Source organism: Martes martes (genome assembly GCF_963455335.1).
Source record: "Martes martes genome assembly, chromosome: 4".
Taxonomy (NCBI): Eukaryota; Metazoa; Chordata; class Mammalia; order Carnivora; family Mustelidae; genus Martes; species Martes martes.
In genome coordinates this window covers 85,857,647-85,877,439 of record NC_137891.1, presented here as the reverse complement: position 1 = coordinate 85,877,439, position 19,793 = coordinate 85,857,647, and the positions used below count along the sequence as shown (strand labels likewise).

The 19,793-nt window shown below is 44.6% G+C and overlaps 2 protein-coding genes across 2 annotated transcripts; one reads left to right on the top strand and one right to left on the bottom strand.

Moving 5' to 3' along the window:
* Positions 1-8,078: 8,078 nt before the first annotated feature.
* On the bottom strand, positions 8,079-12,756 carry MRPL9 (mitochondrial ribosomal protein L9). The gene is made up of 7 exons (XM_080802549.1): positions 12,201-12,756; positions 11,894-12,050; positions 11,306-11,430; positions 10,809-10,859; positions 9,314-9,415; positions 8,721-8,804; positions 8,079-8,606 (listed from the first exon to the last, which is right to left on the bottom strand). The coding sequence occupies exons 1-7, from the start codon at positions 12,315-12,317 to the stop codon at positions 8,472-8,474; spliced, it is 771 nt and encodes a 256-aa protein (XP_080658675.1). The 5' UTR covers positions 12,318-12,756; the 3' UTR covers positions 8,079-8,471.
* A 2,412-nt stretch (positions 12,757-15,168) lies between these two features.
* On the top strand, positions 15,169-18,644 carry OAZ3 (ornithine decarboxylase antizyme 3). Its single transcript, XM_080802815.1, is given in 7 exon segments — positions 15,169-15,271; positions 15,554-15,706; positions 15,994-16,054; positions 16,056-16,130; positions 16,876-17,051; positions 17,567-17,652; positions 18,406-18,644. Coding segments are annotated over 7 exon segments (789 nt in total). The 5' UTR covers positions 15,169-15,176; the 3' UTR covers positions 18,549-18,644.
* The last annotated feature ends 1,149 nt before the right edge of the window (positions 18,645-19,793 follow it).

The window sequence follows — 19,793 nt, the reverse complement described above, 5'->3', positions numbered from 1 at the left end:
TGATCCCAGCGTCCTGGGATCGAGTCCCACGTCGGGCTCCTTGCTCCGCAGGGAGCCTGCTTCTCCCTCTGCCTCTGCCTACCACTCTGTCTGCCTGTGCTCGCTCGCTCTCTCTCTAACAAATAAATAAATTAAAAAAAATTAAAGAGTATTGTATTTTTAATTTTGGTGTCCACGTGGTGTGTGTGTTTGTGTGTGTGCATGTGGGTGTGAATTTATTTTTAGTTTTTTTTGTAGATTCCTTGAGATTTTCTACATAGACAATCAAGTCATCAGTAAATGGGGACAGTTTTATTTTTTCTTTTTCGTCTGTATGCTTTTTACTTCCCTTTCTTGCCTTTTGCACTGTCTAGAACAGCTAGCATTATGTTGAAGAAGAAGGGTATGAAAGAAGATATACTTGCCTTGTCCTGATCTTAGGAGAAAAGCACTCAGACTTTCACCATTAAGTATAATATTAACTGTAGACATTTTGTAGTTTTTCTTGTCAAGTTGAAGAAGTTTCCCTATATTCCTATTTTTCTGAGAATTTTTTTTTTAAAAAGCCAGGAATGGTAACAAAACAGAACAAAAAATCATGAATGGGTATAGACTTTTGTCCAATGATTCTTCTCCATCAATTGATCATGTTTTTCTTCTTTACAGTGTTAATATGGTAGATTACATGGATTGATTTTTTAATATTGAACTAGATCAGCATGCCTGGAATAAATCCCACTTGAGCATGGTATATAAATCCTACCATAATTTGATAAAATTTATTTGCTGATACTTTGTTAAATTCATGAGAGATATTGGACTGTACTTTTTTTTTTTTTGGTAATGTTGGGGGTTTGTCTGTTTGTTTTCATGGTGATACTAGACTCATAAAATGAATTGGGAAGTATTCCATCCTATTTCGTGGAAGGAATTATATAGAATTATTAGTGTTACTTCCTCTTTAAACATTTGGTAGAATTCTCCAGAGAAACCATTTGGGCCTGAGAGTTCTTTTGGGGGAGAAAAGGAGAGCCTCAAATAATGAATTAATTCTCCTTAATTATTATAGGACTATTCAAACGATCTATTTCATACTGGGTCAGTTATGGTAGTTTGTGTTTTTCAAGGATTTTGTCTAAGTTGTCAAATTTATGCATATGGAGTTTGTAGTGTTCCCTTATCATCTTTTTGGGATCTGTAAAGTCTCTATGCCGTGTTTCATTCCTGATCCTTTTAGTTTGCTTTCTTAGTCAGTCTTGCTAGTGGTTTGTCAATTTTATTGATGTTTTTCAGAATACTACCTCTTTGTTCCACTGATTTTTCGTTATTTCTCTCACATTGCTTTCTGGTTCCTTTTATTTTTATTTCCTTACTCATGCTTGCTTAGGGTTTACTTTGCTCTTCCTTTTCTAGGTCCTTAAGGTGGCGCTTAAAATGATTGATTTTAGGCTTTTCCTCTTTCCTAATGTATGCATTTAGTGCTTGAATGTTCCCTCAGCACCGCCTTAGCTGTGTGCCACAAATTTTGATGTTTTCATTTTTTATTCAGTTCAATGTATTTAAATTGCCTTTCCTTTGGAATTTCTCACTGACCCATGGATTATGTAGAAGTGTGTTTAGTTTTGAAATATTTTAATATTTTCCTAGCTTTCTATTGTTGATTTCTATTTTGAGTGTATGGTAATCAGAGAACACATTCTGTATTATTCCATTTTTAAATTGGTCAAGATTTGTCTTTTTGTCCAGGTTATGGTCTGTCTTGGTGTTCTGTGGGAGCATAAATGAAGGTCTACTCTGCTGTTGTAGGGTGGAGTGTTCCATAAATGTTGATGAGATCCTGTTGGAGTTGTGTTGTCATTTCAGTTATCAGCATCTACTATCTTTTTTCATTCAGTTTGAGATCTTCCTGGTTCTTGGTATGATGAGACACTTTTGTTTTCTAACATGTAACAATTTTTTTAAAAAGTAATCTTTATGCCCAATGTGGGGTTTGAACTCACCACCCCAAGAACAAGAGTCACACGCTCTCCCGACTGAGCCAGCCAGGCACTGCATGGTGAGACTTTTTATTGGAACCTGGACATTTTTGTATTATGAGATTGAATCAAAATTTAAACTTCTGTTTTTTTTAAATAATTTTTTAAAAGATTTTATTTTTTTATTTGACAGACAGAGATCACAAGTAGGCAGAGAGACAGGTAGAGAGAGAGAGGGAAGCAGGCTCCCTGCTGAGCAGAGAGCCTGATGTGGAGCTCGATCCCAGGACCCTGAGACCATGACCTGAGCTGAAGGCAGAGGCTTAACCCACTGAGCCACCCAGGTGCCCCTAAAATAATTTTTTAATAAACATATATTATTAGCCCCAGAGATACAGGTCTGTGAATCACCAGGTTTACACACTTCACAGCACTCCCCAATGTCCCCTCCCCAATGTCCATAACCCCATCACCCTCTCCCTACCCACCTCCCCTCTGTCCATCCTCAGTTTGTTTTGTGACATTAAGAGTCTCTTATGGTTTGTTTCCCTCCCAATCCCATCTTGTTTCATTTATTCTTTTCCTACCCCCCAACCCCCCCACGTTGCATCTCCACTTCCTCATATCAGGGAGATCATATGATTGTTATCTTTTTCCAATTGACTTATTTTGCTAAGCATAATACCCTCTAGTTCCATCCACATCATCACAAATGGCAAGATTTCATTTCTTTTGATGGCTGCATAGTATTCCATTGTATATATATACCACCTCTTCTTTATCCATTCATCTGTTGATGGACATCTAGGTCCTTTCCATAGTTTGGCTATTGTGGACATTGCTGCTATAAACATTCCGGTGCACGTGCCCCTTCGGATCACTACGTTTGTATCTTTAGGGTAAATACCCAGTAGTGTGATTGCTGGGTCATAGGGTAGCTCTATTTTCAACTTTTTGAGGAACCTCCATGCGGTTTTCCAGAGTGGTTGCACCAGCTTGCATTCCCACCAACAGTGTAGGAGGGTTCCCCTTTCTCTGCATCCTAGCCAGCATCTGTCATTTCCTGACTTGTTAATTTTAGCCATTCTGACTGGTGTGAGGTGGTATCTCATTGTGGTTTTGATTTGTATTTCCCTGATGCCGAGTGATGTGGAGCACTTTTTCATGTGTCTGTTGGCCATCTGGATGTCTTCTTTGCAGAAATGTCTGTTCATGTCCTCTGCCTATTTCTTGATTGGATTATTTGTTCTTTGGGTGTTGAGTTTGCTAAGCTCTTTATAGATTTTGGATACTAGCCCTTACCTGATATGTCATTTGCAAATATCTTCTCCCATTTTGTCTTTTGTCTTTTGGTTTTGTTAACTGTTTTCTTTGCTGTGCAAAAGCTTTTGGTCTTGATGAAGTCCCAATAGTTCATGATTGCCCTTGCCTTTGGCGATGTTCCTAGGAAGAAATTGTTGTGGCTGAGGTCAAAGAGGTTGCTGCCTGTGTTCTCCTTGAGGATTTTGATGGATTCCTTTCTCACACTGAGGTCCTTCATCCATTTTGAATCTATTTTCGTGTGTGGTGTAAGGAAATGGTCCAATTTCATTTTTCTGCATGTGGCTGTCCAATTTTCCCAACACCATTTGTTGAAGAGGCTGTCTTTTTTCCATTGGACATTCTTTCCTGCTTTGTCGAAGATTAGTTGACCATAGAGTTGAGGTTCTATTTCTGGGCTCTCTATTCTGTTCCATTGATCTATGCGTCTGTTTTTGTGCCAGTACCATACTGTCTTGATGATGACGGCTTTGTAACAGAGCTTGAAGTCTGGAATTGTGATACCACCAACTTTGGCTTTTTCAATATTCCTTTGGCTATTCAAGGTCTTTTCTGGTTCCATATAAATTTTAGGATTATTTGTTCCATTTCTTTGAAAAAAAAATGGGTGGGATTTTGATAGGGATTGCATTAAATGTGTAGATTGCTTTAGGTAGCATAGACATTTTCACAGTATTTGTTAAACTTCTGTTTTAACTAACTTTCTGTGAACTGCTTTGGCATGGGAGGGAGAGGTGGGGACTTCATGACCCTCCACCAGCTCTAATCTCTGGCTTTATTTAGGATCTCCCCTGTGTATTGCTCCCTCACTGCAGTGCAGGAAACTACCGCTTTGCAATAAACTGAGGCAATTGGACTGCTCAGCTCACCTCATTTATTTTCCTCTTCTCATTTAATGGAGTTCTGCACTACCTGCTTTTCAACATCCACAAACATGTATAATTTTGTCTGTATTTTTGGTTATTTATATTGGGAAGGTGATTTCTCTAGCTGTGATCATTTCATGAGTAGAAGTGGAAGTCTTCCTGAGCCAGATCTTCAGCTGGAACAACTGATGTAAGAGGCTAAGGCCCTAGGAGATAGGACCTTGAAACAGCATGACAAGTGTGTAAGATAGTAATTCCCCCAGTCTTCTCCCATAAGGACTCATGACCATTTGTTTGCACAGTACATACTGGAAAAAGAGAAATATTTGACCATTTGAAGAAGTAGCTGCTACAGAATCCTATCTGATATTGATGTCCACAGATCTAAAGCATCATATGGCCCTGTTAGAGTGGCAGTGTATGGACACAGGGTGTCAAATATTCCAGACCCAGGTCTGGCTCTCAGTGGTTCTGCTGGGTTCATAGATCCACCTAGCAGTCATTTCACTGGTCGTTGATGGGTAACTGAGATGGACATATTTGATAGTTGGCAGAACTATATTAACCATGACAGGGTAAGAGCTCTCATAGTGAGGAAGACCAGCATGAAGCTCTTGAAGCTGCCTCTACCATCTCAGGCCGATAATAAATCAAAACTATCACATCAGTGGCCTTCTTGAAGACCTAAAGGATGCAGAGATGGTGCTCCCATTATAAGGCTATTTGATTCACTAGCCTGGTCCCTGGTAAAACCAGACTGTTCCTGGAGGCTGACAGTGGATTATGGCCATCTCAACCAAGTAATTTTCAACAAGTAATCTGCTGTGCTAAATGTGGTGTCTTTGCTAGAGCAGATTAACACAGCCTCGGGTATGTAACAGGCAGCCATTATTCTGAGCAATATATTCCTTTCTATCTCTATAGGAAAGCAGGATCATAAAAAGTTTGCTTTCACTAGTGGGACGAGCAGTAATATAGATTTAGTCTTGCACCTGGACCATGTAAACCCTCCCATCCCATCATCCTATGGCCTGGACCATCTGGGCATTCCACAAAGTATCACCTTATCACACTGATGTCATCATGGTCATTGTACAGGATGAACAAGGAATGCAAGTACATTAGAGACTGGAGGTATGTAAACCTGTGAATATTCAATGATGTTTTTAGAGGTCCAGTGGTCTGGACCATGCCAGGACATTCCCTCCGAAGTAAAGGAGAAATTTTACATCTCCCATCTCACTACTAGGAAGGGAACACACTGCCTGGTAAACCTCTTTGGGGTCTACAGACAGCATATTTCACAGTGTTCTGGGAATAGTGTTCTGATACTGGTATCAATTTTGGTCATACACGGACAGGTTCAGTCATGGCCTGCAAAGGGCACGATGACCAGGTACTTTATCAGGTAAACTCTTTGGACTAGAAGTACAAGTTGAGGGGGTGTAGCTAGGAACCTAAATGGGGAGTAGAGTGGGGAGAGGATAAATACCCCTGCAGATAGGACAAGCTGTAGCAGCAGGGGCTGTGAGCTGTCCCAGACCTTCCTCTGTGTTTTCCCAGGAAAAGGGGCCTATCAGAATCCCAAAGAGATCATTTCAGAACTTACGAAGTAAATGGATCTGAAAAGCACAAAAGGTGGATTGTAGTGGAGACTTACAGTGGGCCCCAATTTCCCGCTCCAGGACTGAAGCTGCTGAGAATGCTGAAAGCTCTTATCTGAGTTCCCCCTGGGAACTACCTTTGCCTGTAGTCAGTCATCTCACCTGAGCACATGGCATGGCCCTTTCCGGGTCCATGTGGGGGTACATATGTCTGGCCACTTGCCTCAATAGGTTACACATTTCTGCACAGAGATCCTAGCTTGAGTGTGAGAGACTGACCAAGGTCTTTGTTGAGACCACTCAGCTCCACCTCCCCCTCTACCTAGTCCTGCTTCCTTGACTCCCCCACCATACACTTCCTGCAAACAAATTTCCAATTCAGTCTGTTTCACCAGGAACTCACATTATAGCAAATTAAAACAGAAACACTTCGGGATTAGCTGTGTGGAATGTTGTGCCTGTTGCTCAGGCAATTTCAGAGAGCTTCACGTTGCTGATGGTGGTGGTATGGAAAGATGTTAAATAAGCTTTTCTTTTTTTTTTTTTTTTTTTTTTTAAAGATTTTATTTATTTATTTGACAGACAGAGATCACAAGTAGGCAGAGAGGCAGGCAGAGAGAGAGGGGGAAGCAGGCTCCCCGCTGAGCAGAGAGCCCGATGTGGGGCTCGATCCCAGGACCCTAGGATCATGACCTGAGCCGAAGGCAGAGGCTTAACCCACTGAGCCACCCAGGCGCCCCTTAAATAAGCTTTTCATCTTAACCATAGGGATGGAGATCACTGAAATGGCAAATTTCCAACAACACCAGTGGCACACTTGAGTTATGGAGTCTGGCCAGTGTGAGGCTGGCTACAGTTATCAGTGCAACTGATGACAGATCTCTATTAGTTGGGATGGCCTCATGTGAATGAAAGTTACTTACCTGACTCAGAGTGGTAGATGAGCTCCAACACTAGGATGGACACAAGTCTCTCTGATCTTCTAGTTAGGATAGCAGAGTCAGTGGTCTCTTCTTTACCCTTCCTAAATTGTGTGACCTTGCAGTATATTTGAGTGACTAGCATAATCCATTTGTCAACTGTTGGGTCTTTTTTCCACTCATGGACCTTGAATTTATGCAGAACTATCTACTTCCCTTATCTCCCATCAAGATCCCTAATCCATGACTAGCCCTATATCGTAACCCAATGACTAGCCCTCTATCGTAACCCTGGTCTAGAAACCAAGATACCATCTTTTTCACAATTTCAGGGGGTGGTTATAGAAACAAAAGTTCTCCTTAAATTTCTTTCATCTCAGCTTCATTTTCTCCCAGCAATTATCCTTAGGCTTTATTTGGATCCATTTTTTTGTTTGTTTGTATTTAAAAGATTTTATTTATTTATTTTGACAGACAGAGATCACAAGTATGGGAGAGGCAGGCAGAAACAGAGAGGAGGAAGCAGGCTCCCTGCTGAGCAGAGAACCCGATGCGGGGCTCGATCCCAGGACCCTGAGACAATGACCTGAGCTGAAGGCAGAGGCCTAACCCACTAAGCCACCCAGGCGCCCCTGGATCCCTTTAGAAAAGCAGAATCCAGGGCACCTGTGTGGCTCAAGTGGGTTAAGCCTCTGCCTTCAGCTTGGGTCATGATCTCAGGGTCCTGGGATCAAGCCCCACGTCAGGCACTCTGCTTGGTGGGGAGCCTGCTTCCCCCTCTCTGCCTACTTGTGATCTGTCAAATAAATAAATAAAATCTTTAAAAAGAAAAAAAAAAGTAGAATCCATTGTGCTTATTCATATTCTTGACTTTATCAATATACCTAACAAAAATAACTTAAAACCGAAGCCCATTTGCTTAAGTCCTTTGCCCACAGCACCCATGGGATGTAGCCTGCAAATGCATCCTCTTCTTCCTTCCTTTTTAGCACTAAACCCCAGTAGCTCCAGAGGACAACCTACTTGGTGGTCCTATCCCCAGTCTACTCAAGCCTGGTAAACAACATCTAAAAAGAACACAAGCTTATAGTCAGTGGTATTGTAATAGCATTGCATGGTGACAAATGGCAACCAGACTTGGGTAGGCACAGGAGAGCATACAGAATTATCCAATCATTATGCCATACACCTAAGACGAACATAACATGGTGTGTCAAGTATGCTACAATCAAAAAAACTGGAAAATTAGAAAGTTAAAATTTATCAAAACATGCACACAAACACTTAAAGACCATACACAGCCCCATATGTAGCGGAGAGAAATGTAAACATAAAGGTGCGGTGTTCAATCCTAACTGCATAAAAGTAACTGTTGTGCATATTGTATCACTGTTGTAAAAACACCAAAAAACAAAAAGAGCAAAACCTCTTTATTTCCTCTTGAGATACAAATGCTCAGTTTGTATGTGGGACCAGTCCTGGAGACCGTGGCTAGCTCTTCCACTTGTTCCAACAAATTCCAGGCCAAACAGGATCTAGACTGTTTCCATCTGTTAATATTTGGCTCATCAAATCTACAGCCTGGTAGCCCGCGAGCAGGACTGCCCTGTAAGGCCGGATGTAGTATCAAGCAAGCACGGAGGTAGGAGATATGGTGGATTCAATGTGTACGTGCAGTTTAGGCCCATGTCCCACATGCTCTCTAAATTCCATTATTTGGTCAGAGCTGGGAGTGGTATCAGAGTGCTGGCCCATTGTTGCTCCCTGCTTCTGATTCTGCTCTTCTTCTTCTGAGGGACAGAAGGGTTAGATCATCTGGGAGCTGGTGGGGGCCATTTCCTTGGCAGCCTGCCGGGCTAACCAGTACTTGTATCTTTTGGTCTTAGGCCTCTCAAAGTTCACCACAGACATAGGTACCCTCACAGTGTCAAGTCCGTTTACCTGTACACAAAGCGACAGGAATCCTCAGAGGTCAGTTGGGCAGATAAGAGCTACTACCATCCAATCCCACCTTTTCACCAGCCAGAAAGAGGAGACCATATGTGACACACTCACCGTCACTTCACACCAGTACTCCCCCCACCGCGTAATGGGCTCTTCTGGTAACTTTAATGCATGTGGGGCGACCACAACACCAAGCTGCAAAAAGTCACAACCAAAAAGAGATCTGTTTACATTGTTGCAACTGTAGGCAACCTCAAAGGAGGTTCTGGAGTTTCCTGTAAAGGAAATGAATAAAACTGAGTTTACCCTGGCTGATTCCTTGGGAGGGCACAGACCTCCAGAGATAAGAGCAGAGAAACTCAGTCCCAATTTCTCAGAAAGGGAGGAGAATTCACCAAGGAAAAACAGGTCTTGAGATTGAAAATCACTTCACAAAAGTACAAAATCTCCAGTGAGTCACATTTCCTAGGTTTTCCCTATCTAGAGAGGAAATAAATGATACCACCATCTTTTCCTATCTGCCTTCAAATTCTGGCCACACTTAGTCCTTAGCCATTTCCCTCCCACAACCCCTGCAACCAACCAACAACACTTTCCCTAACTCCAGCTGTACGATCGCACCCTTTCCTAACAGATCAAACATTGGCCTCGTTCCTGGGGAAGCTTCTACCCTCAGAGGTACAGCGGTATTTGGGAACACTCACATTTTTGAAGAAATGGCGGGCAACTATTTCAGGGTTTAGTTCCCATTTGACATTATTCTTCATCCCCACCTCCAGATGACAGCTTCTCAGAAATTTCACTGTCTGATAGGAATTATAAACAAGAGATAGGTTAGAGTTGCAATCAAAGGAGAAGAAACATGTTAGCAAGAAGCACAAGGTCTGAGTTCAGGAAAAGGGCACAATTTCTGCCTCACAGGCATACAGGGAAGGTGACTGGGAGGGAGAATATTCTTCTTCTTTTTAAAAATCTATTTATTTGACAGCACAAGCAGGGGGAATGGCAGGCAGAGGGAGAGGGAGAAGCAGGCTCCCTGCCCAGCAGGGAACCCAACGTGGGGCTCAATCCCAGGACCCCAAGACCATGACCAGAGCTGAAGGCAGACGCCCAACCGACTGAGCCATTGTCTCAAGGCTGATTTTGTAGCAAGATGTTTTAGTGAAACTTTGGAGGAGAAGGCCACCTATACCTGGTTGTTCCTAAGCAAGGAGAAACAGGCCATGTCAAAGTTAGACCTATCAATGGGGACCAGTGGTGTATCTCAGGAGAGACTGACTTTTTCTTTTCTTTTTGAGAGAGAGAGAGAGAGAGAGAGCATGCATGAGTGAGGAGAGGTATAAGGAGAGAGAGAATATTAAGCAGGTTCCACGTAGAGCAAAAAGCCCGACATGGGGTTTGATTTAACAACCCTGAAATCATGACTTAAGAGGAAATCAAGTTGGACGCTTAACCAACCGAACCAACCAGGCGCCCCAGGATAGAATGACTTTCATAGACCATATTAACCCAATACTTCTGGCCCTTCAGTCCTACCACTACCCCATTAACAATTTCTCCCTGCTTACAGAATGAAGTATAAATTCATTAACTGAGGATTCAAAATGTTTTACAAATCTCACCCCAACCTCCTTTCCAGCCATATGTTTTGTAGTATTACCCTATGTAAGTCCTCTGGTTTTGCTAGACTGGTTCTACTGTTCATGTTAAAAAAATGCCTGAACCACCTATACTTTTTTTCCCTTAATACCTTTCCCACTGTCCTGTTCTATCCAAAGCCTACTAATCCCACAAGGCCCAATTCAATCCTATCTGAAGAAAAGCCCTCTCCAATCACCCTAACCCTTTTTGATCCATGTCATTCTTATAATCTTCTGCCTTGAGGTTACTGATCATATTCTCATGTGCCTATGTTCTCTGCGACTTGTCTGTAAATATCCTTGGAGGCAGAATCCTCATCTCCCATTTTTCCATGGGTCCTCTGGTAATTGGGTTGGGGCCCTCCTCAATAAGGGCACATCACCCAACAAGTGAGGATCTCCCAGGAGGTCTCAATACCAGTTATGGCAGCCAAACATTTTCCCTTTCTCCTACGCTTGTCTCTGCAATCAGGAGATTTCAAGGAAACCAAGGAGCCTCTCAGGAAGAAACTGGTGACTCCTTAGGTGACAAGTAACAACTTTCTATGTTTTTACTCACCATCTCACCTGCCCTGGTCTGGATCTTCTCTAATTTTCCTTCTTGTCTCAGCTAGAAAAGAAAGTTAAAGATGAGAAAAAAGAAAAGAAATATGAGTCCATGATAAATACTGAACTTACTATGCTGGATACAGGCTGAGTTTCTGGATTCCTGTACTTCTAATCTCTATTTCATTTTTTTTTATTTTATTTATTCTTTTTTTAGGTGTTTTTTTTTTTAAAAGATTTTATTTATTTGTTTGACAGAGATCACAAGTAGGCAGACAGGCAGGCAGAGAGAGGGAGAAGCAGGCTCCCTACTGAGCAGAGAGCCCGATGTGGGGCTTGATCCCAGGACCCTGAGATCATGACCTGAGCCAAAGGCAGAGGCTTAACCCTCTGAGCCACCCAGGTGCCCCTCTATTTCATTTTTAAGTTAGATAGCAAAGGAAAGAAAGTTGCAAGAAGAAATATTATGATTTTTATTCCTCCAAGCCCCTCTGCCTTCCTTGCACTCACCAATTTCTCCTCCTCAAACAGTTTCTTGTTTTCAGGGGAGGCATATACAGCCAGACCTTGAGGCAGTAGTTGATTCCGGCCCAAAGATTTCTTCACTGAGACCAGGTCACCCCGGACTCCAAGTCCTACCAATGAGAACAGATACTGGATCAGACTACCTAGGAGTACCTCAACAGGAGCAGAGAATCAAAGAAAGCAGCAGCTACCATTCCCTCATAGCGCTTATTCTAGAAAAAAATGTTAATATTCACTAAAAACACTTAGAAACTTCTAATTAGTTTCTCCGGGCCTGATTTAGAAATTTAATATTCCCTGTACAAAGTGAGAGCTGTCCCATCACAGGATCTCAGTAACTGTAGCACATGCTGTTAGGCCTCCTTTTCCCTCCTTGCTGTGTTTCATGTTCCTTTCTCTATGCAGCAAGGCAAGGGCACAATCATAGTACTTGTTATGGCTTCTTCTCAAATATACAGCAGCTCATTTCTACAAAGTAGAGTAAGGACGAAAACAGCTAAGGGGGGACGGCAGGGAAAAGCTGATGCCAAACAGAGCCAGCCTAAGATAGGAAGTATCTTTGCCGGGCCTCACCTTCCACGGACTGCGTGAGGATGAGTTCCAGGCTGCCTTTGGGCCCGTGTTTCGTGTCCTCTACCAGCCTGTAGACCCGATGTCGCCGGTGTAGGCGCGGCTTCCGGCCCTCTCCGGCCAGCGGCACCTTCCACCAGCGCTCCACGATGACCGTGCCCTGGCAACCGGGGACGGAGGGTGAGCGAGTCCCCCGGAGAACCCCCTGCCGCCCTCAGCCGCCGGAACAGCCCCTGCCAAGCCGCGGCCCCCCAGAACGGTATTTGGGCGTAAAGAGCCCCACCAGAGGGGGCTCAGAGCTGGCCCTCACCCGATTGTGAGAGAGGCTGAAGTCGCGCTCCGGGCCGGGGGTGCCCCCTGCGAGTCGCGGGAGCAGCAGCCCCCGCACTGTTCCTCGCAGCAATGCGCTCCCCGCGGCCGCCGCCATGTTTCCAGCGCCGAGGGAGAGTGGAAGAGGCCCCCAGCGCCGGCGCAGGAAAGGCCCCAGCGGTTGCCCGCGGCGCGCCTGAGCTGCCGCCTCTCCGGCTGGCGAAGCCGAGGGGCAGACTCGGCCCCGGTCCGAGGGTGGCCTATCTGCCTCCTGGCCGTCGGGACCTGGGGGAGCTAAGGCAATGATCGGTGATTCGGCGTTTTCTTCACTCCCTCCTCCCTGTTTCTTCTCCGAGCAGGGACGCCCTGACAGATCATGGCATGAACCGGAGAAAGACACCGTCTCCCTCTTGGCTTCACTTTACCTTTAAAATGGGGGTTTGGTTTATTTCTTGTGGCTCTGAGGTCACTTGCGGCTGTGGCATTCTGTGATAACTGGATGCCAAGGGAAGAGGGTTGCTGCGCTCACTTTTCCTTACTTGAGATCTTCCTAAAATGGGGGAGGGATGGGATCCTCTGGAAAACTATGGCCAGCCAGGAGGAGACCTACCCTTAATCTTTAGAACTGTGGTACTCCAGCTACTATTTAAAGAATTCTAAATTGCAAGGGAGATAAGCCACAGAAAAAGGAAAGTATGGCAGTGGTGAGGGAGCAGAAGGCACAAAGGACAAAGCACAAGCTGATAACCCACAACCCACAACCCCCACCCCAGCTCGTGCTTTGTCCCCAGCTTGCCTTCTGCTCCCTTAGCAGCAGGGTCCAGACTGTTCTGTGGAGGATCTTCCTACCCAAGAGAAGACTACATGCACGGAGTGAATAGGGTCTGTTTGGCATCGGAGATTGTGTAAAGGTGTTCTATGAATCCTGTTATTTGACCCTTAAACGTCCTCATTTCTCCTAATTACATTTAGCTTCCGGGACACCAGTTTTGTTTCTGTTGTCTTCCAACTTCACCAATTTTCTTCACAGTTTGCTTTGCTGATTTCTCCTTTTCTCCGAACTTTACTTGGAGTGCCCCTAGGACAGTCTTTGGATCTTGACTCTTTTCAATATACACCCCTGCTTTGATCTCATTCAATCTTAGTGATTTCCAAAGTTCTTTCTCTCTCCTAGCCTTCTCCTAAACTCAGACTTGAATAGCTCGCTGCTTATTTGTCTTCTCCTTATATATCTAATGGACAATTCAAAGTTAACGTGCTTCAAATCAAACCCATCTCTACCCTGCCTCAAACTGCCTCACCTGCAGCCTTCCCCATCTCAGTTGATGGAAACTGTTCTTTCAGTTCTTGGACTCAACTTATTTTTCTCAGACTCCTGGAAATTCTGGGGGTTCTATCTTTAAACTGTTTCCAGAATCCAACCACTTCCCACCACCTCTAATGCTTCAGCCTGGAGTAAGACACAATCTTTCTTCTGGATCACTGCAGTAGTTTGTTGGCAAATCTGCCTTAGTGCTCTGCAATTTATTTACAACACAATAGTCAGGATCTTTTAAAAAAAACATACATCAGATCATGTCATCCCCCTACTCAAAACTTTGCAGTGACTTCCCCTTTACTCAGAATAAAAGGAAAGGGCCATACAGTCGTCTACAGGGCCTCCCTAATCTGCCCCGTTAGCTATTTGACTTCATCTCCTCCTTTCCTCACAGCTTACACCATGGCCTCCCAGTTTCTTGAAAACACCCAGGCACTTTCTCCTCAGGGCGTTTGCACTAGCTGTAGCTTAGGCATGGAATGCTCTCACCCCCAGATGTTGGCTTGGCTAACTCCCCCACCTTTAAGTCTTCGATTAAATGTTACCTTTTCATTGAGGCCCATGTGGATCACCCTACTTTTTTCTCTAGGCTGCCCACCCCTTCACACTCATAATCTTCCTTTATCCTCTTTTCTCCATAGCACTTATCATCTAACATACTAAATTTTATGTTTATAGTTTGTCTTCTCACTGTTTCAGATTTATTAGAGATAGAGAGTGCAACAGGGAGAAAGGGAGAGGGAGACAGACTTCCTGCTGATTGGGGGAGCCCCACGAAATCAAGAGTCAGAGCACTTAACTGAGCCACCCAGGCGCCCTTGTCTTCTCACTGTTAGAAGCTAAGTTCCATTAAGCAGGGATCTTTATTTTGTTTACTGGTGTATCCCAAGCACCTAGAATATTGCCTGGCTTTCAGTAGGCCCTCAATCAATATTTGTTGAATGGGTGAGTGAATGAATATGCAGAGGTTTCAAACTGGTGGCCCCAGAATCAAATTTTGCTCACAGTGTTGCCTTTTTTTTCATGAACAGTTATTCTTTTTTGAGTTATATCCCCTAGTTAAAATTTGGAGGAATTTAACACAAAAATATATCTTTCCATTTTATGTTGAAAAATCATACGGGGGTACTTGGGTGGCTCAGTTGTTAAGGGTCTGCTTTCAGTTCTGGTCATGGTCCCGGGGTCCTGGGATCCAGCCCCGCATTGAGCCCTGCACTGGGCTCCCTGCTCGGCAGGGGACCCGCTTCTCCCTCTCCCATTCCTTCGTTTGTATTCCCTCTCTCACTGTCTCTCTCTGTCAAATATAATCTTTTACACACACACAGAGTTAAAAAAAAAAAAAAAGAAAAATCATACGATCTTGAGTCTGCATTTCTACAACTGGACAGAGCTGAGTTGAGCTTTCCATTTTGCTACAGCCCCACCCAGCAGCTAATTCCATTAGCTGTCCTGGCTCCTGGAGGCTGTTTGCAATTTCTACCCTACAAGGCAATGAGATAATTCAACCATGTGTAGTACCCCTGGATTATTAAAGGTAGGGATGTAATAAAAACATTGAATTAATAGGAACCGGGAACCAATGTATTAGGTCAGACATTGCATTAGGGCCTCTGACGCCCTCAGTGTTAAAGACACCAACCAGTTAGTGGCTTAAGTGTGATGTGTGTATGTGTGTGTTACAGGAGAGTATGCACACGCATGCGTGCATATGCCAGAATAAGGAGCCAGGTTGGGCGCACTGGACAGGTGCTCAGGTGAGCCTGTTTACCAATCAGTACAGAAGCTTAAGTATTCTAATCACTGGAACTGCTATGAAGTACTTACTAGATGAATAGGAGCCATAGTTAAGGGGGTTGGTGGGGTGGGGTAGGGGAGCAGCAGAGTGGAGTCCTGAAGTGACATAAAGGTTGACCCCTTGCCCATGTCATAGTACCCACCGGGTCACAATGACACCAGGTTGTGTGAACCTCTGCCACCCTCTCTGAACCTCACATTGCCGCAGGGAGGCACTGAACTGAGAAACTGCCTTGTTACAGGTTGCGACCCTCTGCCTTCTCCCTTTCTTATATCAAGAGGGGAAAAACACGGAACTACCTCTACCCGATCTGGTCACCATACGCCTTTTACCTTTACTGTTACAAATACCGGATCACCCTCCGGGAGAAGATGCTGCCTTGTTGTTATAAAAGGTACTTGTTTTCATCTCTACTTGTAGCTGTTCATATAAACTGTCAGGAAAAATAAAAGAATTTGAAGGAAATTCCTAAGTGGTAAGTGATAATAGCAAAAGAGGGTGGAATGCTGGCATGGAACTTTAAAATTTTTCCATCTGGCTGGCCTGGGAGAATGGAAACAGGCTGGGCAACAGAAGATACAGAAGGTAGTGCCAGAGCCCAGTCCTATGTACCTGGAAGTTAGGAGCCTCTCCCCTTCTCAGACACAGAGGGAACTAATTTGGGCCCCTTTTCCCAACCAGCATCACTTATAAGGAACGGGAGGACTTGACACTCCGGCCCCGTTCCTGCCTTCAGTGCTCCTGAGTCCCTAGCAGGCCTCCAGGTGGTCAGAAGCACCAAAGAGGGTGATCACGACCAGCTTAAACAATTATACTCGGTAAGTGGCCTCTGTGCTGGCGCCGTGCCAGGGAAGTCCCTAGCTTGCTGTGATACTTTGTGAAGAAGGGGCATTAGCTAGTTGGAAAAGAGTCTGTAGATCTTGGAGCTCATGTACAACAGCTAGTTGCTTTAGAAACAAGGATTCTGGCCCAGAGATATTAAGTCAAGATCATAGAGCTGGTGATGAAAAGCAGAATGGGAAAAGAGGAGGTGGGAACAAAGAGCAGAACGTAGTAAGACTTCAGGGAAATAAAGTTGTTTAGATGCTAAGCAGGGTCTAGAAACCAGAACACCTCAACTTGCCCCTGTACCCTACTGCAGTAACATGCCTGTGGGTGACCTCTGTATTTTAAATGAGAAATAGAATTCAGAGAAAACACCTATCATGGAAAAAAGTGGTAAAGCATTACCAGTGAGACAGTAAACAAATGACAGAGTGTCGTTTGAGGAATAAGACCTCTGATGTAAGTTTCCAAAGGGCTGGTGTGCCTCTCAGGTGAGGTCAGCAGGCAGTAAGCCTGCAACTGCATCAACTCCTTTCTAGATTGTTTGATATCAAGGAAAACTCCATGGTAGAGAATTAGGTCCTAGGACTAAGGGATAGAGTAAGACTTCGGCTCCAATTCTCCCAGGCTCCCAGTCAGCACACAATTAGCTCTCTCAGACACAGCCAAATCGGCCTGCGATCTGATCTGAGGTCGAGATGAGAACAGAAAACTATTACTCTTTTATTCCTCTTCCAGGCTGGGAACCTGACAGTGCTGGCTACTGACCCCCTGCTCCATCAGGACCCAGTGCAGTTAGACTTCCATTTCCGCCTCACCCCCCAGACCTCTGCCCATTGGCACGGCCTTCTTTGTGACCATCGACTCTTTCTGGATATCCCGTATCGGGCCTTGGATCAAGGCAACCGGGAAAGGTGACTGACCCCAGATGGGAAAGCAGGGAAGAGGAGTGAGAGGGGAAGGGGCAGAGGGTTTCCTTCTTTTATGTCATAATCAGGGGGTGGGGATGCTAACTGGTGAGGGTTGATTTCAGAAGCTAGATACTCTTGCACCACTGAACTGGCAGGCAAACAAGCCTGTGAGCTGAGCCAGAATCTGGGCTTCAAGGAATCACAGCCCATGGGAGGCTGCTGGGCTCAGATTCAGAAACACAGAAGTGAGGATCCATAAATAGTTGAGTGATAGGACATGCCTTCCAGCTGTTTTGTGTTTATAGAGCAGTTCCTTCTCCCCAGGCCCCTTTGGGTGTCAGTCCTATTGTGTGCAATCTCTGGCCTTCAGAGAAAAATCTATCAATGCAAGTTCATCAACTTTTATTTCCTGGCTTAGGTCAGGAAAAAGGGAGCTGTAAGGTTTCTTCGACTCCAAGTAGGGGTCTGGATTTTTAGTTCACTAAACATTAACTGTAATTCTTCTCTCTGGCCCCTAGTTTGACTGCAACACTGGAGTATGTAGAGGAGAAGACCAATGTGGACTCCGTGTTTGTAAACTTCCAAAACAACCGGAATGACAAAGGTGGAGATTGGCTGTCCTTCCTGACCCATGGTGCTGAAGCAGCTGACAGCAACTTTCCCTTTGTAGGAGACCCTCTTCCCTTACTCTTTAGAAGAGAATGTGCCATAGGCATTTCAAGGATTTAACCCCCCCCCCCCCCCCCCCCCCGCCCAACACACACACGGAAATGAAGGCACTGAGCACTCTGTACCTTCAAATTACACTGGGACTATGAAGAAGGCCCTGCAGGTAGATGTCAGAAGCCAGACTGAAGAAGCACTAATGAAATTAACACTGAACCATTCAAGGCATGTAGCTGGTGGGACGGAAAGGACCTCAAACATATTAAGCACCTACAGTGCGAAGGGGTTGAGCATAGGGCCAGAATAGGAATATTTTTAACCAGATGCTTGGAGCACATGTTGCAGAAACCACTTCTTCCCTCATACTGTTGGAAGATGGTCAAGAGCTTATTATACTATCATTGTGTTGGGCTTCATAAACCTCAGCTCATTTAAATTGTGAGGAAGTTTCTATGATCCCCATCTTACAAATGAGAAAACTGAAGTTCAGAAAGGTTAATTTGTATGTTACAAAGCTAAGTAAATGTTAGAGCCACGTTTGGAGTCTAAATCAACTAGTCCACAACACGTCACCCTAATGCCAACATTACACGGCTTTCTCCCAGCCACTCCCCGGTGAAAGAAGCCAAATCTGGGGGAATAGCTGTATGGAGCCTTGAAGTGTTTTCTAATTTTTTTTCTCTTTTCACAGGTGCCCTGCTACGGGCCTTCAGCTACATGGGGTTTGAGTTGGTCAGGCCAGATCACCCTGCCCTCCCTCCCTGGGACAATGTCATCTTTATGGTGTATCCCCTTGAAAGGGACCTTGGCCACCTCTCCAGTGAGCCTCCCTGAACATACTTATTCCTGCGGATAATGGGAACCTGATAAATGGGAACCAGGATGTGATTCAGGACACCTTCCATCTTAGGAATAAAGGGTAGTGCAATCCTCAAGTGTTAACTTTTCTGGGGCGGGGGTGGGCTGCAGGGGGAAGGGAGGGTTGATTACGCAATCCTCAAGTGTTCACTATTTCTTGGGGGAAAAGTGGGTTGGCTGAAGTGGAACAGGAGCCCTAAAGAGCTGAATTTACTACGGGATAAACATTTAATGATGGAAAATTAAAGAGGGACCTGCACCAGAGAGGGAATGGAGAAACGAAGAATCTTAGTTTCCTTTGTCTTTTACTTTTACTTATCCTAACCATTTACTGAGCACTTGCTGAGAGAAAAAACTGGGCACTATGGAATTCAGAAAGACTTAAGCCTTGACGGGAGATTTTTATCCATGTGTGTCAGTTCAAATAAGAGAAATACTAATTCCTTCTCTTTGGTTGTGGAGGAAATCCAAGATTTGGATCCCACAGCTGTGACTCAAGGGGAGGATTTCAACAAATTCAAGAAGTAAGCATAGGAGAGGACATTCCACACAGCAAGAAAAGTACAGGGTTGTGTTGAAAGAATAAGGAACCCACCTGATTGGCAAGACTTAAAAGGGACAGACTTGCATTCACAGTAACAGACTGCAACCAGGAATGACGCACCATTCATTTTTCTGAGCACCGAGTCCTACAAATGATTTAGATTAGGGACCGCTCTACTTAAGGGTGATTGCCAAGGGACCAAGGAGCCTGGCGACTAGCTGGCCTCATGACCTGGTTGTGGAGCAGCACCAACCCCAGGGCCAACGCTGCTTCAGGGGTGGGTTCACTGCAGCCAAGATCTGAAACTTTGCCAGATCAATGGCTGTCCTTACTGATTCTTCTAAGACCCCACAAGCTACTCATCACAGTTGCTCCTTCACTGGAGCCTTTCTGCTAGATGGTACTGAGATTTTTCTGAGAAAATATATTTTGAGAACTGTGGCTATGGGAAAACATGGTTGCCATGCTGTGTATGAGTAGGCCTAATTCCTAGATTTAAAACCCTGCATAAGGCATCCTTATGTACTAAAGTTCTGCAGTTCACCTTACTGATCCTTAAAAAGCCCTACCTGGGGACACCTGGGTGGCTCAGTGGGTTAAAGCCTCTGCCTTCAGCTCAGGTCATGATTCCAGGGTCCTCAGATCGAGCCCCACGTCGGGCTCTCTGCTCAGCAGGG